A 19,318-nucleotide genomic window follows, 5' to 3' on the forward strand; every position below is an offset into this window, starting at 1 on the left:
AGATGGCAGGCTAAAATGCCTTTGATATGTGTTTTATACCACGTGGTCCATCTTTCCAAGACATGTATTTTAAGACTGCAGACAACAGGAGCACGTGTAAGAGTTTCTCCAGTTGCTGTGTGTGTTGTCAAAACTTAAGCGTTTCAGTGCGGGCTTCACAGGCAGATTCTGGGTGTGTAATCTTGTCTGGCAACCTTTTGAGTTGTTTGCTGACAATAACTCACTGAGACACAATATGACACACATGGCATACAAGTCCAAAACGAGGCTAGGAGAAATATGACATGTGTCAAAGCCAAGACTACTAAGGAAAAAATATGTCAAAATAGGAGGTACCATGTCAAAACGGAAAAAGCTGTGATCTCCTGAGGGGCGGATCCAGAAGGTTTTTAGGGGCGGCGAACTGGAGCACATGTTCAAGATAGGTTGGCACATTTGTAAAACGACTAAAAGGGTTTGAACTCAACTTCTAAAAATGTTTTGGTAATCGAATCAAACGACTAGGTAGGTAAAATTCCATTGTGACAAAATATATGTAAGCACCTTAAATAATAGCACCATAATAATAAAATGTTATTTAAGGTTAAGTCAGACTATGTGAAAAATTAATTGTAGAAATTGAAAGTGAACTCAAAAGCACTAGGCAGACTACAAAGTCAAAACTAATGATATTAGGTAAAACTAAATAAAAAAATAGTACGAGAATAGTACGAGTCTAAAATTGTGATACTAAGTCAAAAATAAGACTTAATAAGTCAAACAATCTAACATTGAGTTCTAATTTATAAGCTATTGTATCAGACTAAGGATAAAAAAAAAGGTTTTGCATTTTAAGAATTATTATGATACAAAAATAATACTAATAATACTGATGCTATTAAGTACAAGTAGTAGTGACTACAAAGTAAGTATAAATAACTAAGTGAAAATTGTGATAAATTGAAAATAGAGACAAAGAAAAGTTGAGCTACACGGACATTCAGTCAACAAGTGAGTCAGCATTGTCTAATTTAAAGTGATGTATAGACATTTAGAAAACCTAAGAACATAACACTTCAACCTGTTGAGCAACAGTAAATAAGCAACTGTCTGTTGTCATCTTCAACACACACCGTGTGAGGCCTGTGGTTGACTGCTAACAAGAAAAGTGTCATTACAGCGGCTCACCACTCGGTCTGAGCTCGTTATGCCTGTGTGATGTGTGTGTGTGGCTCCTCTTAGTCATCACAAACAGTCACTGTAGACGTGCAGCCTCTCACAACCTATAGTCTTTGTATATTTTAGTTCCATCTGACCATGATGCCTTCACTGACCCCATCGTCCGTTTTCTGTTTTGGTGCAAAGGACTGCAAAATCTTACATCTCTCTTCACAGACGTCCAGGGAAGGGCGTAGTTTGGTTTGTTTTGTTGCTAAGTTGCTTTATAAAAATAAATAACCCGCAGATGTTCACTCGGGAAAATTGTATTAACGTGTATTTGCGATTTTGTCATTCACCAAAGACCGGTGAGAATGTGAGTTTGATGGCCACGAAAAACAGCTTTAAATTAGGAACAACCCAACCATGAGCTCCAGGAACTTCTTTAATCAAAAGTGCCGTTACCTTGGCTTTTCTTATCTAAGTCTCTTAAAATAATCTTTCTACAGCGCGCGTAGGATGTCATCGCTGCGCTAAAATAAAATCCGGCCGTGTGCGTAAATTGCGCACACAGGCGGCGCAGCAGGAGACAGACAAACAGGCCCCAAGAAAGTAATAAAACGGTCACCGGACGATGTAAAACTTGGCTACTCGACAGGTACTTATTTGTCTTGGAAAGTAGATCCCCTACGCATCTGTCCAAGTATCACAACGGACACAAATATGTGCCACATCCGGTGAGTGTTCAAAATTAAAGGCCTGACGTGCTTTAAAAATATAACGGGGTTGGTAAAGATCGACTGTAGCTACTAAATATCAGCTGTTCTCATTTAAATGCATATGTCATACCTTTATTTAACATTTAACTATTCGGGGTAATTTCACTGCCTACTGCACACTTCTTTTAACGGCCTTCTCTTGAATTCTGACCATTAGAGATGCTATTTTAACCACTAGGCCAGTAGACAGGACACGTGTGAGGAATTGTGCTGCAATATCTGTGGTTCTCTTATAATCATTTTGATCAAATGCAAAGTTGAAAAATATGAACCATGCGCTACAATACCCTCGAAGTAGTAGAAGTATTAGAAGTAGATTTTGGCGAGAAGCTGGTGACTGAGGGGTTAAGGTGCTGATCAAGCCCCAAAGTTCATGTCCAACACAGGACCCATCTCTCCCCTCATTCCATGTCAATGATCTACTATCAGCTGTTTAGCAAAGGTGAAAAATGTCCCCACAAACAGATTTTGGAAGCAGACAAACCAATTTTTTATTGTTCTAAGGACAGCGGCTCAATGTTAGTTAAAATGCCAGAGCCACTTTATTTTACACTTAGCTGTTCAAATGTGATAATTAACTGAATTACTGCAATTACAAGTATTTGTGACACAGACTTTACCTTTAGTGTGAAACTGTAGTTTATTTTACCCAGGCTGTAACATATAGCAAAACTGCATCTTTTTTTGGATTGAGAACATGAAGTAACAACTTCATACAAGGCATTAAAACATTTAAAATATATGAATATATATGAAAAATGTTGTAACTTGACAAACTCTCCATCCTACCTCTCAGGTCTCCTTTTGATGTGCTTTTTGTATAGACAATGAATCTGACGTCTGAGATAAAGGTTCAATAAATGATAAAAAGTCAGTTCTGGGCCTCCAGTGGGTATTAGGTGGGTTTTATATAACTTTACTTATTGTGATTAGTAAACAGGCATATTTTTCATAATCACTTCCAACAAACAACATAGATCAGTCTCACCACAAGTTCCCAGAGACTGATCTCCTTTAACTTTGAATGGACAGTGACTTAAAATATCACAATTGATCAAACCTTTAAGAGTCTGATTAAGCTCATGTGACATGGTCCAAAGTTTCAGAACAGCTGCTGCTTAATGGTCCTTGTGCTGAGAATTAGTTTTTAATCAGGTGCAAATGTGCTTTTTAAGAGAAAACCTATTTATTTTTCCTCCTTATGTTAAAGTAAATTGACAATTAGTGATACACAGAATCCACAAACAGAAAATACTTTGACCTACAAACAGTTTTGATGAGATAACCATTGCTTATTTTGGAGCATTTATTTTAAAGAAACAGGCAACTAAGCAGTAAAATGGTCACGGAAATCTAAAGCGCCACCGGTTAGTTTCTTTTATTTTGAAGGAAACCTGCAGTGTTTCCGATATGTGTGCGGCTCTTTCGGTCTGTCTTGACGTGCCTGTCCTCCTCTGTGAAGCCATGCACTCGGGGTGAAGCCGCAGTAAAAGCGTTTGTATAATGCGGGCATGAAGTGCTCCGCGTAGTAGACTGAGGAGGATCCAGGTGGACAGCGGAGCGTCACCGGCTTCACAGCGAGCCTGTGCGTCAGCCACCGCAGAGATTAAAATGTCGAACCGAAAGCACCGGGACAACCAGGAGATCTGCGCCCGCAAGGTTCGGGAGCTGGCCCAGTCTGGAGTAAACAAACACTGCTTCGAGTGCAACCAGCCCGGGGTGACTTACACCGACATCACGGTGGGAAGCTTCGTCTGCACGTCGTGCTCCGGAATGCTGTGAGTGCCCGGGTTTGTTTACTGCACATTTAGCATCAAGACGCAGCGAGAGTGAGTAAAAGTACCAGGCCTGAGATTGCACCATGCACCACCCAGATTTACACATTTCCAGTGTGTTATTTTGATTTTCAGCGTTAACAGGGAGTGTTGGTGCGGTGCAGCAGCCGGGGTTGTGTGCACACAATAATTTACGTAGTGTCTACCTCTGTCTCTCCCTCTCTTTCTCTCATGCGTGTCTTCCAACAGCTTCATAAACGACAGACCGCTAGTTGGTCATTTTCCAGCTCCGAGTTACGTTTCATTTCGTCATGGTGCAGGTTTGACACCCCCCCCTTTCTCTCTCTGTCTCTCTCTCTCTTTCTCTCCAGGCTCCACTCCAATGTGGGCGTGTGTGTGTGTGTTTGTATGTGAACTGTCACATTTTGTTCTGCATGTTCAGTTTAGTCCTTTAGGAAGACGATTTCAGCACTTTAGTGCGCGTTATTGCGCAATCCTACACATGCACAGCACTGTCCCACTTTGTGTCCCCAGCATGGAGGAAAAAGAGGTCCTGCTTCTTGAAAACATGTGGTCTTTTGTCAGAAGGGTGTGTGTGTGTGTGTTGCGTCGCACCTTTTCCCACAACAAATCTCTCACCTTAAGTATTTTCTCTCCCACCTGTTCTGTCCTGTATGTGTCAGGGACCACGGTTGACTACATGTCATTATCTGACAAGTGTTATTCTAGTACATACTCCCCTCTCCATCTCTCCTCTGTGTCCCAGGAGAGGCCTCAACCCACCACATAGAGTCAAGTCTATCTCCATGACAACCTTCTCCCAACAGGAAGTGGAATTCCTCCAAAACCATGGCAACGAGGTGAGTGATTCCTCACCTGGGGCTTCAGGTGGAAGCAGGTGTAGTTCACTTTAAAGACACAAATGCTTTTTACTCTGTTTATTACTGTATTAGGGACACGTGAGTTCATCCAACGTTATTAAAATGTAACAGTTGATCATAATGTGTTTTTTTTGTTTGTTTTTTTTTTTGGTGCAAGTTCAGTTTTAAAGCTCACTTTCTGCATCTGATATGAATATGCAACATCCCTATTGGCTACAAGTTGATCCGGTCTTTGTGGCTGAGCTTTTTTTGTGAAGAATGTTGCTTTCCATACAGTGCCAAGAAACAAAAGGACCAGCTTTGGTTGACCGTCCCACCCAAACCACAGTCTATTTCCTTTCCGTGTATCTTTCTTTGTGTGTGGAGGCCAGTATTTCCCAAAGTTTCTATAACGCTTCTTCAACATTTTTCAACTTAAGAAAACGTCCTGATCAGCACATATCCTGGTTTGAATGATTGAAAAACTTTATTTAAAGTTTTACAGTATGCCATGAACATGACTAATGCCCTCATCTAATTCGTTTTATTATCTCAATTATTGTTTGGTTTTGTGGACCAAACAATAATTCAGTATTCAGTTTAGACAATTAAAACGTCCCAATCCTCACACGAGCTAATTGATTTGTCAGTTATCATGAGAGTTGCAGAATTACTTTCTGGTGATCAGCCAGTTGATTCATTGCTTCAACTCTAATGCAGATCTGTCATTAGCACATTTTATAATAGCCAATTATCCATGTTTGTCTGAGCAGCATGGTTGTGGAGTGGTTAGCGCTGGTGCCTCACAGCTAGAAGGTGCCTGGTTTAAATCCCCACCTGGCTTCAGTCTTTTTGGAGTTGGATATTCTCCTCATGCTCGCTTGGATTTTCTCTGGGTACTCCGGTCTCCTCAGTACCATGCATGTTGGGTTTACTGGTGGCTCTAATGTGTCCATAGGTGTGAATGGTTGTCTGTCTGTGTATTTGCCTTAAAAATCCTCTTAATTTGACTACAGCAGCTGCAACAATTGTTGATAAAGTGATTTTTAATAGTTAAAAAAAAAGATTTGGTATTTTCTTCTACTTGAAGAATTTCTATTTTTTAAAACGTAAAAGAAAACATTAAAAATAAGGTGTTATAACACTGACTTGGGGAACCACTAGTGTAGGCAGCACTCACTGTTGAGCTTATATCACAGAGATAAAAGGTGTTTCAGCCTAATATGATGAGTGCTGACCATTTTTATCAGCTCGCTGCTGGATCTGCGTACGTGTGTGTGTTTGAGTCAAGTATAATTTGAACCGAGGCAGAGGTGTGTATGGTCCAGCTTTCTCTATCATATCATCCTCTGAAAAGTGATCCTGCCAGTTATGATTCATAGGCAGTAATATTTGCTCTTGCACCGCGGATGAATCACTGATGAGAAAATCTGTTTGTGTTTGTGAGAGACTCTCTGAGATTAAATGTCAAACAAAAGCAGTGCTTGTAATTTGATTTTTATGCTCCAGCAATTACACAGACCCTTTTCTGACTAGGAATGGCATGCTAAAGCTGCACGATATTTATGTGTTTTTTTGCTAAATGTGTGTGTGTTTAGGTCGGGAGGAGGACCTGGCTGTGTGTATTTGACCCAAAGACAGATGGCTGCTCCGATATGAAGGACTCCCAGAAGTTCAAAGAGTTCCTCCAGGACAAGTATGAGAAGAAGAAATGGTGAGGATTTTGGTTTGATTTGCAGCATAACATGCTGATTACAAGCTTGAGTTTGAACTATACTGCGTCAAATCTACGCCGTAGGTTCTGCATAGCATGCAATGTGCACCTTCTCAGAAATGTAACTATGCATTGTGGTGACACAGGCTGCAGTAACAACTGTGATAGAAATGTGATACTACTACTACTACTCTCAACAATGTAGGTTAGTTGTGTAGCCTCTATAGACAATTGAAAGTATGATTAAAGCTTTACAGATGAAGTGAACTCCAGATAGGAGGACATGCAAAGACGACAAGGATTTTAATTATCTATGTGTCACCAGTAGGTTGGGGATCAAAGTGCAACACAAAAACAAACCCTCACAAAAACCCTTGCAATTGAAGGCAACCACAACAAAGCCCAATTTATTTAAAATGGCACTGTTGTATTTATAAAAATGTAAACACCAACTGTTAACATGCCTTTAGGTAACACTTGATAGGCAAGGACTTTTTATCAGTCAGACACTGGAGTGACATGTCAGAGGGCTGCAGCCATCAAACCCTTCAACACCAAACCCCACCGGACAATGGGAACAGTGCCTGTTGCACAAACGCTGCAAAACCCAGCAAAATTGTGCAGCAAAAAGAAGGAGAGTGGTCCAAACCCCAAAAAAGAAGCAGCCCCACAACCCCCCTCCGGACAGGGGGTCAGCCTATTGATACACAGGCAGATGCAAGGTTTTACATCAATTCGAAACTAAAATGCACAAAAAAAGGAAGTCAGCACCACATAACCAAAACAGGCAAAAACAGATGTTTGCTACGAGGTTATCAGGTATAACCCTTAAAGCCAGCAGAACATTTGTGTAGAGTGTATATGCCGAGGAGATACTGGTCTCACCCTTTTACCCACAAGACACTAGTTAATAAAATAAAACCCTCTGAAGCACTGGGACGACTGGTCACCAGCTGATAATCTTTTTACCACTTTTAGTCAGGAAACTGTAGTTAATGGCTGGAGTAGTGAAACAGAGCTAAATTACATCCAACTAACCACTGATATTTGTTCCAGTATTAGACATTCACGGTTCTAAATAAAGGCCCACTCAGAAAAATTAACTGATGAGTCATTGCTGCTTTTAGTGTGTGCATAAAAAGTTAATTGTGCTTTTCATGAGGCCATTTAGTGGCAAAGACTTATTTAGTTTCCAATCTTTTGCAGGCATTTTTCCAAAAGTAAGAACTGGAGAGATGTGGAGGGTCCTTGGAGCCCAGGGGTCCAGCCTGTGCTCCCCTCTCATGGTTCCTTAGCAAGCCAGGCCCCTCCTCATAACCTGCCCCCAAATGGCAGAGCTGCAAGGCCACTGGTAAGAGGCTTAATTTGTCCTAATTGTCAAGGTAATGGATATTGATTGATGAAGAGTGAAAGGGGAGCGCAAGTGACACGGTGAGGATTCAGTAAAGAAGGTGGGTGGGTGGGGTAGGAAAAAAGGGGAAAGGAAAGGAGACAAGTTAGTTCAAAGAGAGGCAAATGAGAAACAGAATAGAAAGTGAAGCAACGACCTGAATTCTCTTCCACACTGCAGCAGAGACAGAGACTGATGGGCTGGGCAGTGAGAGGCCAGGTAGCCTGGACATCAAAGCCGCTGCGTATGAATTATTGAGCGAGCATGAAAGAGACTGAAAGAGATTCTTCACCCTTTGTGTCTGTCTCTCCACCACCCATCTGCTTCTTTCTCTTTGTTCCTCTCTCTTGCCTTCTAGTCGCAGTCCCAGATGCCATCATGGGATCGAGCTCCTGCCATATCGCCCGCCGACATGCGGACGGACGTGTTCACCGCTCGGCCGTCACGCTCTCAAAGCTTCAGAGACCCCCAACTAAAAGGTTAGAGGTTGATCTCTGTTGGAGGAATACATATTTTTGGACTTACTGTGATCAGTTCTTTCACTAGTTTGTCCTTTATTGTTGTCTCTTTAATTCAGACCCCACCCTGTGTGGGATAGAAAGACAGCGGCCAGGGTCTCTGTCATCAGGACTGGGAGCTCAGAGCCATGGCCCCTCTTTCCCTGCCCTCCCACGGCCTTCAGGTGTGTCCTCCACTGGACGTTTTGTTTTCTTCTTGCTCTCAGTCGAGCTGAAACATACATTATTCAGATAAACCACTATCACGTCTGTGCAGTAAATATGAAGCTCTGGTCAACAGCAGGTCCACAGAGGTGTATTAGGCCTGGAAACGGGGACAAACCATGCTACAAACGCAATAATTTATTCAAGTTTACTTAAACAAATATCATGTAATGATAAAATATTATAGCCATGGCCCCACACTGAATATGGGGGTTTGGATCAATAAATGTGTTGCTAAAGCATTTAAAAATCCTCCAGCCTAAAACACATCGAAAACCTATTTATGCACATATTATCTGGGTAGTCAAAGCCAATAATATCTTACTCCTTTTTGCCCTAAAGCTGTGTCATCGCGCCATAAACTAGGAAAAACCCATCAGTGTGTCACAGATTTGCACTGATTGGACTTTTCCTTTGATATAATAAACACATGCACCGTAGGTTAATGTGACTCCCTCCTACATGCACAGTTCTGTGATGGAGCCCTAAATGCGTACGGAAACTTATAATAGTCCCAACTGGTTTCTTCTTGCTAAATTTTTGTTTTTAAAAGCTTTACACCTTCAGATGAAGCAGTTGCTAAATGGTCCGGTTGCTAAATACGAGGCCACTTAAAGTATTGAGGCCAGGGCCTTTCATGGTTCTGCTGACAATACTATCAATGTTTAATCATGCCAACCTTACTCTTAAAGCAGCTTCCATCTATTTCTGGAAAGAGATTTACAGTACGACTACTTAGATAAGGCCTAAATTGTGTCTGATGCATATTAATGATGAATGTACTAAAAAAAAAAAAAAAAAACCCATCAACTTGCCACAACCGTTGCACGTTGATGTGGTCTGAGAAAGGAAAAAGTGATGCAGCCATATGGCTTGTCTTGTTCCATTCTGTTCTGTGGGCCTGTAGTTACCATGTCAGTGTAGTGCAGATTGCTGTATATTTTCACTGATTCTAACTAGTGATGTCGTTGGCCCCAAGTGACACTTTCAGAGGAACAAAGAGAGAGAAGTGCTTCTGCAGTCACAATTCCCATCATGAGAGTGTAAATTTACTGTCTCGTGTGGGTTTTGCCTGGTTCCATCTCATTACTTTAACATACTGAGTTGCATTTTATGAATAGTAAAAATCAAAAGGTCCCTCCGCTGGCCACAAATGACAGCAGGGACGACGTTTCACATGACGCCAGTGACACTTTCTTCTCTCTTTTTCTTCACCCTTCCCTCTATTTATCCCACTTTTCTTCTGTCTCTGTCTTATCTCATTCTCCTCTCTTCCCTGACCTCATAGCCAGTAGCTCTTTCAAAAACCACTTCACTTTAGGTAAGACACAGTACCAACCGCATTTGAACATTTGATGCATTTCCATGTGTGTAGAATGACTGAGATCAATAAGCTCTTCTATGCTTCTTAATAGAGGGCCAATCTGCAGGCCCTGCTGCCGCCTTCCATGCCTCACATGCATATGAATCCAGCTTTGTTGTGGAGCAGAAGACACAGCAGCACTTTCTATTCTTTTAGCCCTCAGAGTCACGACTGGCCAGTGTCACGTGGTGCAGTTGGAGGTCGATATTTTTCTTAATCAATCAGGTTTCCCACTTCAAAGCCCAGATCTGAAGGCTTAGAGGGTCAAGGAGAAACACACACACTGTTTCCTTTAGAGGAAAAAGAATAAGTTTGAAGCAATGCTAAATTTAGGCCATAACTGCTGCTGCTCCTCGTCAGCAGAGGGACCCTGATATTTCGCACCACGATGGCGTTGAAGCGCTTGAAAACTATGTAGGGCACAGCTGTTATCCCACGATACACATTAACGTCCCAAACCAGTATTGTAGGAAGCTCAGATATGTTCACAAAGATAAGCCCTATCTCCCCACCCTTCAGGACCAGTCATATCTCCCAAACAGCAGCTTGACTTTTGCATGCTTTACATCTTCAGATAATCTGTATCAGGTCAGGTCTGGTCTGGTCTGTGTCTCTGATTCCTCAGCTGACCATCATGCCTTAAGGCTTATGTTTGTGGGATGCTTGCTACCTGGAAAGATGTTAATTGTGGCTTCCTGGGTTTGTTTAACAATTGCATTTATTTTGTTTGCTGCTTTCAAAAATATGCAAGAGCTTATTAGCGTGCTGCTCCGCCTTTCAGCTTTTGTGAACCATGGTGACAGTACATGTTTCTTGATGACATCAAGTTAAGCCACATACATGAAAATGTTATTTTAGGTAGCATATGAGGTTTTATCTGGTCTGTCTAAAGGCTCATAACTCTCTTTCTTTATTGAAAGGGTCTATGTGAAAAATCTTGAAATTTAAATATTGGTGTATAAACAATAATGGCATTAAATCAGCTTATTATCTAATGAGATGATCTGGATACTTCCTGATGAAGATTACAATCTTACATCAACCCCTATTTAGTAGCTGTCCTGGAGCTTTCGATCGTCAGCAAAATTGATGTATATTAAGATTGCTCAGTCAACTGCTGTTTCACAAGAGTGAAGATATCTTGTCCATTTGGCAGATAACCTCAGATTTTATGCCAAATGGACAAGATGTCTTGTTCTGAAAAAATGGAAACATCTACACTCCATTAAACACAATTTATTGATGAAGACCATGCAATATAAGTGCTGCTAAATGGACCTTGTAGGGAAGTTGTCAGCGTCAACTTTGGAAAGAGCTGCTGAGAAAACAATCTTACTTGCTAGTTTATTTACTAAATGTTCTGGTACTTTTCAGTACATTATGTGGTCTTCAACAACTGGGTGAATGCTCAAGTTCAAAGTCCAAAGTTCATCTCAAGGTCTATTTAGTAGCTGTAGTTTTGTATTTGCACTAATTTCAATAAAGAAAGGTCTAAATTAACTTTATTATTTAATGTTATCAATAGTTTATGTATTATTGATTTTTAATCCAGCCTAACATTTACTTTGTACATTTGCACATATAGGATTTCTAAAAATAAGATGATTTTCGTCTTGCAGGGTAAAAACTGAACTGTGAACTGCACTTGAATGCGTCAGTAGAGCCTTTCAGATGTATTCCCTGTTTTTTGGCTGAGTTTCAGTCTTGTTCTTTTAATTTCAGGTCGTACAGTATCGGCCTCAGGCACCACGGGGCCTTTCAGGGCTTTTCCCAAGTCTCTCAGCGTGGACTTTGGAGGTCTGAACCATCCTCAACAGCAGAATATGCCCCAGTCTCTGTCCCAGCATCATCATCATCATCAACAGCAGCAGCAGCAGCAGCAGCAGCAGCAGCAGCAGCAGCAGCAGCAGCAGCAGCAGCAGCAGCAGCAGCAGCAGCCTGCCAACATCAGCCGGACAACACAACCTGTCAGTAGCTCCAACACCCGGGACAGGTATGCTGCCCTGTCACAGCTGGACAGCGTCTTCTTTGAATCATCATCGGCCACAGGTAGGAAAATAACTGCAAAAACCCGTTGATGTGCAAGTTTTTTTTAATGTCTATAGTGTTTTTGTTTTATTGTAACATTGTAAAGTTATCCATGTACTTCACTTACTGTGGGTGCAATTTTGAGTTTTATGCCACTTTGAACTTTTAATCTGCTACGGTTTGAATGGAAATACTTTACTAAAAGTAAAGTTTTACCAAAGTTACTAATTCATCAGCACAAGTAACACGTTATATTACTACTTACTTTTGTTACGTGCCCCAGCTGTCAGCTGCCTTCAACCAACTCTAAATCCTCCACCCACTCATCTTGATTTAACACAGTGAAAAACAAACCCAGACCTAGGCTGCAAAAGTACCAACCTCAGCTGTGCTGCTTCTTCTTTATTCAGACTTGGCTAATGTTAAGTGACTGTTAACATAACGTGAAGCATTACTTGATTAATAAACATAATTGTATTACATATATGATATATTGATGCATACACTGGAAACTGACATTCATCAATTTTTGTAGTCACTAGGAGGTTGTTATAAGCGTGTTTGAACAGGCCTCTCAAAAACAACTCTCCAGAGACTGTGATCACACTGTCATTAGTCTGTGAAGCTGGTTAAAGATAAACCCGTATTTGTTTTAACGAAGTGACGTGCCAGCCAGTGTATGAATGTGGCTCATAGATGTGTTTCGTGCAACTCTCACAGTCACAGGGGAAAAAGTTAAATCAAGCTTTAGACACACACACAAACCTGCCTCACCCTGTACTGTTATTTGTACTCACAGTACTTATAATAAAGTATTTTTACATGGTTGTATTGCTACTTCTGTGCACCTGAAGGACCTGAGCACTTAATCCACCAGTGCGTAGCCCAAAAGATGGATGCAGAGGAAGAGGGAGGGTGTGAGTTTGATACAGATTGTCACGGGCAGCTCAGCAAGGTTGCATAACATCCTTACTCCAAATGCCAAGGCTTTTAGCAGCTGAATTATACTCATTGTATTTACTCCCGATCATGCACAGTCCCAGTCACGGAACCTTCCTGTTATGTATTATATATAAAATCAGCTGTATTTGTCTAATAACCAGCGCAGCAGATTTAATACATAGGTTCTATGTGAGAAGCACTTCAGCTTTCCACAACAAGCTTTGTTATTTTCCATCCTCATTGCAGCCTCTACCACTCACAGAGTAAGGAATTTATTGATTTTCTGCCCCGGCTCACTTTGATTCATATCAAGCTGACTGCAGAGAAGATATTTTATTCAGGTCATTTGTAATGCTGCTGTTGTCTGATGACGTACATGCTTAAAATCAAATCTTTGAACTCTCTGTGAGATTTTTACCGGCACTTTGAGACAATAGCAGCACTACATCTGTTTAAATGAGCTCTCTTAGAGCGCTGAGGTTGTGGTCTGTGCAAAATGCTTGTGTGCAGCTCCACCTGGTGGGCCTCCGCAGTACAGCACCATCTTTGGCAGCAGGCTGTCCTCCAGCTCCACTCCTGCCAGGTAGAAACTAAATGAAATCCCTTCAAATCTGCTTTTGTTAAACATGACAGATTTTTACATTTTCTGTGTGTGGAGCCCGTTAAAAGTCTTCTTCTGATTGATTCTCTGCTTTTCTGCTTTTCCCCAGTTCCCCCGGTGTCGATTCAGTCTCCAGCTCCCAAACGTTTGCAAGTAGGTGCCAAGCACGAACTGCATCGATTCCTCCTGCTAACCTGCTCTCTTATTTACAGTCAGCTCCTTCATCTTGTAAACCATTCAACCTCCCTAATTAGGAGGCATCTGTGTGTGACTCAGAGCAGTGTTGGTTTCAATAGCTAGGAATGTTCCCTGTTAACCCCACACTGAGAATTATCTCCCCCTCTCTTCTCCCCCTGGGTGTCTCTTAGATTTTCCCAACCCATTCAGCTCAAGTTCCAGCTCCAGCTCGGCTTCCCAACAGCCCGTTGCCCTCTCCCCCAGTAACCCCTTCAGCAACGCGTCCGGAGGTGAGACTCATGTTCGTGGTCCTTTACACTCTGCCTGTAACCTCTCCTGCAGCTCCATATTGATTGCATTTATCTGATCTGTATGTGGATGTCAATCCACATTATAATTTGTGATCTCATTTACATAAATAGATCTGTGTTTAGGATGAAATGCTATATTTGACCAAAAATATAATTGTCCTAAGATTTAGTTTTCATTACAACAGTCTTGTTTGACAAAGTATCGGAGTCTGTTTTTAAAGGGCAGTGACAAAAAATGGAATCTTGCAAAATTCAATATACAACACAGCTCATTCAGCCTCATAACAAAGAATATAATGTAGAGATAAAAGGTGATAATAGGTTAAACTAAAGGACACATATCAGCTTTAATATACCTCAAAAACCAAATAACAATAAATACTGTGTTTAATAAAGAAGTATTTAAACACAAACATTTAAATGGTCTATGAAAAGACAGATTAGTTGTAATACAAAATAAAATTAAGAGGAATAACCATCTGTACCCCTAACCCTAACCCCCACTGGAACAAAACAAAAAAGTAAATCTTGATTTAAACATTCATACAAAAATAAAAAAATGGACTGGACAAAATTATTGGCACCTTGTCAAAATTGTAAGAAATAATTTCTTTTCAAGCATGTGATGCTCCTGTAATTTGTATTTAGACACATCTGTGGCAAGTTAGAGCTGTGGGCAATATAGTAATTACACTTGCAACCAATTAAAATGGAGAAAAGTTGACTCAGCCTTTGTGTTGTGTGTCACACTGAGGATGGAGAAAAGAAAGAAGTGTAAAGGGGTGTCTGTGGATTTGAGAAGAAAAACGTGGAGCATCTCAAGGCTACAAGTCCGTTTGCAGAAATGAGGCCTTCAAAGAAAAGAACACAGTCCCTACAGTCAAACATGATGGAGGTTCAAAGATGTTTTGGGGTTGCTTTGCTGCTTCTGGCACTGGATGCCTTGACTGTGTGAATGGTATCATGAAATCTGATGATTACCAAAGAAGTTTGGGGTGCAATGTAGTGGCCTGTGTCAGAAAGCTGCATCTCCACCAGAGGTCATGGGTCTTCCAGCAGGACAATGACCCAAAAAACACTTCAAGAAGCACTCAGAAATGGTTACAAACAAAGTGCAGGAGAGTTCTGAAATGGCCAGCAATGAGTCCAGAATCCCATAGAACACCTATGGGAGAAGGCATTGTTCAAATCTGAATAGCTTGGAGCAGTTTGCAAAGGAAGAGTGGTCAAAATTCCAGTAGAGAGGTGGAAGAAGCTTATTTGTGGAGGCGATTGATTTTAGTTCTTTTTTCCAAAGGGGGTGCCAACAAATATTAAGTTAAGGCTGCCAATTATTTTGTCCACTGCGTTTTTTGGGGGGTTCTGTGTGGAAATGTATCAGATTTTACTTTTCTTCATGGTTGTTTTTTTGTATGTTCCAGTGCAACTAAAACAATATGCATGTGAATAACAAAACCATTGCTACTGCCACAATTTGTTGAGAGAGGGGTTGTATTTTCTGTCAGAATTGCAAGGGTGCCGCTATTTTTGGCCATGACTGTATAAGCACAAAGACAAACAGTTAATGAAGTAGTACATGACAAAAATATTTAAAGTGACTAATAATAAAGTACTTTTCCCCTTGTGTTCTGTATAGAGTTACAGTATGTGAACATATATGCACACCTCCCTGCATTTTACAACATTCGCTAAACAATAGGAAGGTATAAAGGTCAAATAATTAGTTGCTTAACTGATTACTGATTGAGCAAAAGTTGAAAATATTTGGTGGTTTCAGCTTTTAAAGTGAAGATTTGCTGATTTTGAGGTCGTTTTTAACTGAACTGTTCAGCTCAGTTTTAAGATTATTGATAAAACATTTTGGCAGTTGAGCAAACGTGTCAAGAAGGTGCAAAAATAGAAATGATTATTATTAGCATATTATTGTATCACTATGAACACGAATGTTTGTGGTATTTGTTCTACTTTCTGAACCAGAGTCTCAATAATAAACCTCTAGGGCTCTGTGTCCTCAGCTCTGTTATTAATTAATTAATTAATTAATCAAAAGTATTATTTCTAGAGTTATTCAGGTAGTCACTTGGTTTTTATCTGATCCCACAAATTTTTTTCCAGGTGACTCAAATGCGTTTGTCACCTCGCCCACCTCTGTTTTCCCCCCATCTGCCTCCTTCCCAGCACCCGCCACTCAGAACACTTTTTCTCATGAGTCAGCCCCCAACCAGGAAGCAAATGGTAAGTTCTGTTTTTTTCTGTCATGTGTGGAAGTTAGTACTCCTCTTTTAATTATGTTTTTTTTTTTTAATGTAAAACATACTAAATCCGATCGTAGCAGGTCTTAGTACTACCTCAGACAAACAATATATAGTACTGTGTAACTTATTTCACCGCCCATTAATTACTTTAACAAAAATTAAGCCAAAAAGAACGTGGGCTATACTAAGAACCCCCATGATTCAATAGCTAGTAGACCCCCCCCCCCCCCCCCCCCCCCATAGCAGCAATAACTTGGAAGTAATTGTTTCCTGTATGATTTCTATCAGTCTCTCACATTGCTGTAGGGGAATTTTGGCCCATTCTTCTTTACAACATTGCTTCAGCTCATTGTGGGTTTTGGGCATTCACTTATGCACAGCTCTCTTAAGGTTCCATGACAGCATTTCAGTTGGGTTGAGATCTGGACCCATTCAAAAATCTTGATTCTTATCTTTTTCAGCCATTCTGATGTAGATTTAATGATGTGCTTAGGATCATTGCCCTGTCGTTTGACCCAATTTGGACCAAGCTTTAGCTGTTGGACAGATGGCGCCACATTTGCCTCTAGGATCCTCTTGTATAGAGAAGAGTTCATGCTCGACTCAATGACTGCAACATAGCTAGGTCGCGTGGCTCCAAAACAAGCCAAACAGTGAACATGTAATGTTTCTGCTGAAATGCTGTGTGGGTTTTCACCAAACATGGTGCTGGGAAAATAATATAAAATTAAAAGAAGTATCTTGGCCTAATGTTGAATTTTAGTATGACAAGAAATCCTTGAGATGAGGGATATTTTACTGTCATCCACTTTAATGTCATACCCTGTACCTGAACACATCACAGGCATTCACATGAACCCCTGAAGGGGTATGAACACTGAAAATAAAACAACTATTGATTGTAATATACATGTAATGTAAAACTAAAATGAGACATAGGTTTGGCCACATATCACAGTGTCTGTGGGGTAGAACTCAAAGTGAAATCCCAACAAATCTTAAATGGAAAGAAAAAGCAGCAAGGAAAAACATCTTCATTGTTACTAGTTAACTACAGGATTGATCCTGAAAACCTGTCGTATTGTTGGTCTGCATTAACCATGGTAACAGTTTTGCCTTTTGAATGAGGGTGTAACTAGAGGCTTTGCCAGGCTGAAACAAATTAAGCATGTTGTTTATGACGTTTGGTAGTAGAGTATTGGCTCTTCAACACCAGTAGATAATTTTTCACACCCCACTTATCATCGACTAAAATGACTTAAATTATCTTGCTCATATGGCAAATATCGTACTGGTTGCCTGCCAGAGTTGTAGGTCCATCTGAATGAAGTGGTGACCATAAAGGCGACGCTTTAACAGACTGCAGATGAAGCTCTGAGAAGCTGCAACACACCACATCAGCATTGACCATCAGCAACAGTAAAGTCAGTTCACACATCATGTGCAGAGCTGCTGCTGCGGTTTCTGGTTTCACTGCCGGCCTCACACCTTTCGGCCTGTTTCTCTCTGTCATCTTATGTTTGCTTGTTGCAGGTTTCGCCTCCTTCCCTGCCTCAGAGTCTCAGCCCAAAGTCCCTCGGCCAATGTCGGTGAACCCGTTTACAGTGAGTAGCGTCCTCAGAGTCTAACAAACAAGTGGCACTGAGTGCACTTTAAGGCAATAAAAGAGTGTGTGTGTGTGTGTGTGGAGGCTAATTGATAGTTTTTGCAAGTTCTTCTTTTCTGCAGACTACAGGAACTGTAGTAAAGTCCTCCTTCTCCTTCTCCTAATCACCCTGCCTCTCTTGTCTTTCAGGGGAATGTTTACCCCAGTCGAGGGACATCGAGAAATCCATTCATCTGACACCACCCACTCCTCTCCTTTCATCACCCACTCATGTATCTCTGGGAATTGAGGGAGAAGTGACCTTAAGGTGTCGCTGCCATTTCAATGCCTCTGGAGTATTTTCGCCCTCTGAGGGAGACACCCTCCTGTCGTCGTCCTCCTCCTCCCTTCTCTCCCCCGTTCTGTGTTTACGTGTTTGTGGAGGGTAAAAAAAAAGTGTGAATGTAATTAGGAAACACGTGTGTATGTATGTATGTATGAGAGTGATGGCCTGCTGTGTTTGTACCAAGTGATGTATGTCCAAAGGTGTTTGTGTGCCAGTCGATGCCACCTCAGGGCTCTGTGGGAGTCACGGGTAATCGTCGCCTCTAGGAGTTTTGCAGAAACACACACACACACACACATATATATATATATATATATATATATATATATATATGTATATATATATAAATAAATAAAATAAAAAAATATATATATGACACGCACACGTGCTGCTGCTAATTTGCTTTCATCTCCCGCATAAAAATGCAAAAAAATACCAGCCCGCCAGTTAAAAACATCCGCGTCTCCTTATGCTTTAAAAATGTTTGAGTCTTTGAGTTTTCCAGAGGAAATGCCTGCATCATGAGTTTCTACAGATGGTCTTAACAGCCTTAACAGCCTCCTGATGCACATTAAATTGGTGTTGAAAGATAAGGTGGGCTTCTCTCTGTGGTTAGTGAGGGAGAGAGTGAGTGTGGAACATGTTTGTATTCAGCCCTGTTTTCTCGCAGGTTTTCCTTTAAAAGATATTCTGTGTTTTCCACTCAGGCTGCATGCGCTTAGAGGGCTAAAAGGAGATGCTACTGAATGTAAAAGCAGTTTCAGAATAACTTACATAAATGTGTATTAAAAACATCATCGCTTCATGCACCGGACCAAAACCATCTCTTTCTGCTACCTTTTTATTTTTTCATTCGGTTGACATGAAGGTGAAATTTTATTTCTCTTATTTTGCCAAAAAAAGAAAGAACAGAGATTCATGTAACAACCAACGTCTTTGTAATGACGAGTATTCATGTTCATAAAATCCGTTTGTTCGTTCTTAATGCAGTTTGACTTTGGGTGCTTCTTTGTGTGTTTTTATTTACTTAGTACAGTAGCTGTAATATTGTTTTCATGCAGCAGGGGGCGGCTGGTATCTAGTTTCCTATGACCTCGTGCACAAGGTTACTTTTGAATGCATATTGCATAACAACATACATACTGCATAAGCATACAGTGCAAAGATGGAAACCCTTTAGAGCTTCCAGAGTGGCTATTATTAGACCCATTAGATTTTATATTTAGAGTGAATCCAGGTCTAAAACATGCCTATGAATAGTCAGTATCCTGAGTTTTTATTCTGTACAGCAGGAAAATAAAGTGCTCAGACAGTCCAGATAAAACAAAAACAT

General features: G+C 40.8%; 1 protein-coding gene across 5 annotated transcripts; it reads left to right on the forward strand.

The window, feature by feature from the left end:
- The first annotated feature begins 3,233 nt into the window (after positions 1 to 3,233).
- On the forward strand, positions 3,234 to 18,894 carry agfg2 (ArfGAP with FG repeats 2). Of its 5 annotated transcripts, none has more exons than XM_067523386.1 (14): positions 3,241 to 3,694; positions 4,458 to 4,551; positions 6,150 to 6,265; positions 7,472 to 7,616; positions 8,014 to 8,134; positions 8,233 to 8,337; positions 9,666 to 9,698; positions 11,463 to 11,789; positions 13,221 to 13,293; positions 13,421 to 13,464; positions 13,680 to 13,778; positions 15,978 to 16,034; positions 17,588 to 17,658; positions 17,850 to 18,894. In XM_067523386.1, exons 1-14 carry the CDS (start codon positions 3,528 to 3,530, stop codon positions 17,895 to 17,897), a joined length of 1,500 nt encoding a protein of 499 aa, XP_067379487.1. In that variant the 5' UTR covers positions 3,241 to 3,527; the 3' UTR covers positions 17,898 to 18,894. The 5 variants fall into 5 exon arrangements, with proteins under 5 accessions (XP_067379488.1, XP_067379487.1, XP_067379486.1 ...); XM_067523384.1 differs by having other exon boundaries at positions 3,314 to 3,694; positions 15,915 to 16,034; XM_067523388.1 differs by having other exon boundaries at positions 3,606 to 3,745; positions 15,915 to 16,034.
- The last annotated feature ends 424 nt before the right edge of the window (positions 18,895 to 19,318 follow it).

Source organism: Channa argus, chromosome 12 (assembly GCF_033026475.1).
Source record: "Channa argus isolate prfri chromosome 12, Channa argus male v1.0, whole genome shotgun sequence".
Classification (NCBI taxonomy): Eukaryota; Metazoa; Chordata; class Actinopteri; order Anabantiformes; family Channidae; genus Channa; species Channa argus.

Coding starts and splice junctions, on each gene's coding strand:
- agfg2 (XM_067523384.1), top strand. CDS start 3,528: ATGTCGAACCGAAAGCACCGGGACAACCAGGAGATCTGCGCCCGCAAG. Junction 8,338..9,665: donor TGCCCTCCCACGGCCTTCAG/GTGTGTCCTCCA, acceptor CTGACCTCATAG/CCAGTAGCTCTTTCAAAAAC. Junction 13,465..13,679: donor CAGCTCCCAAACGTTTGCAA/GTAGGTGCCAAG, acceptor GGTGTCTCTTAG/ATTTTCCCAACCCATTCAGC.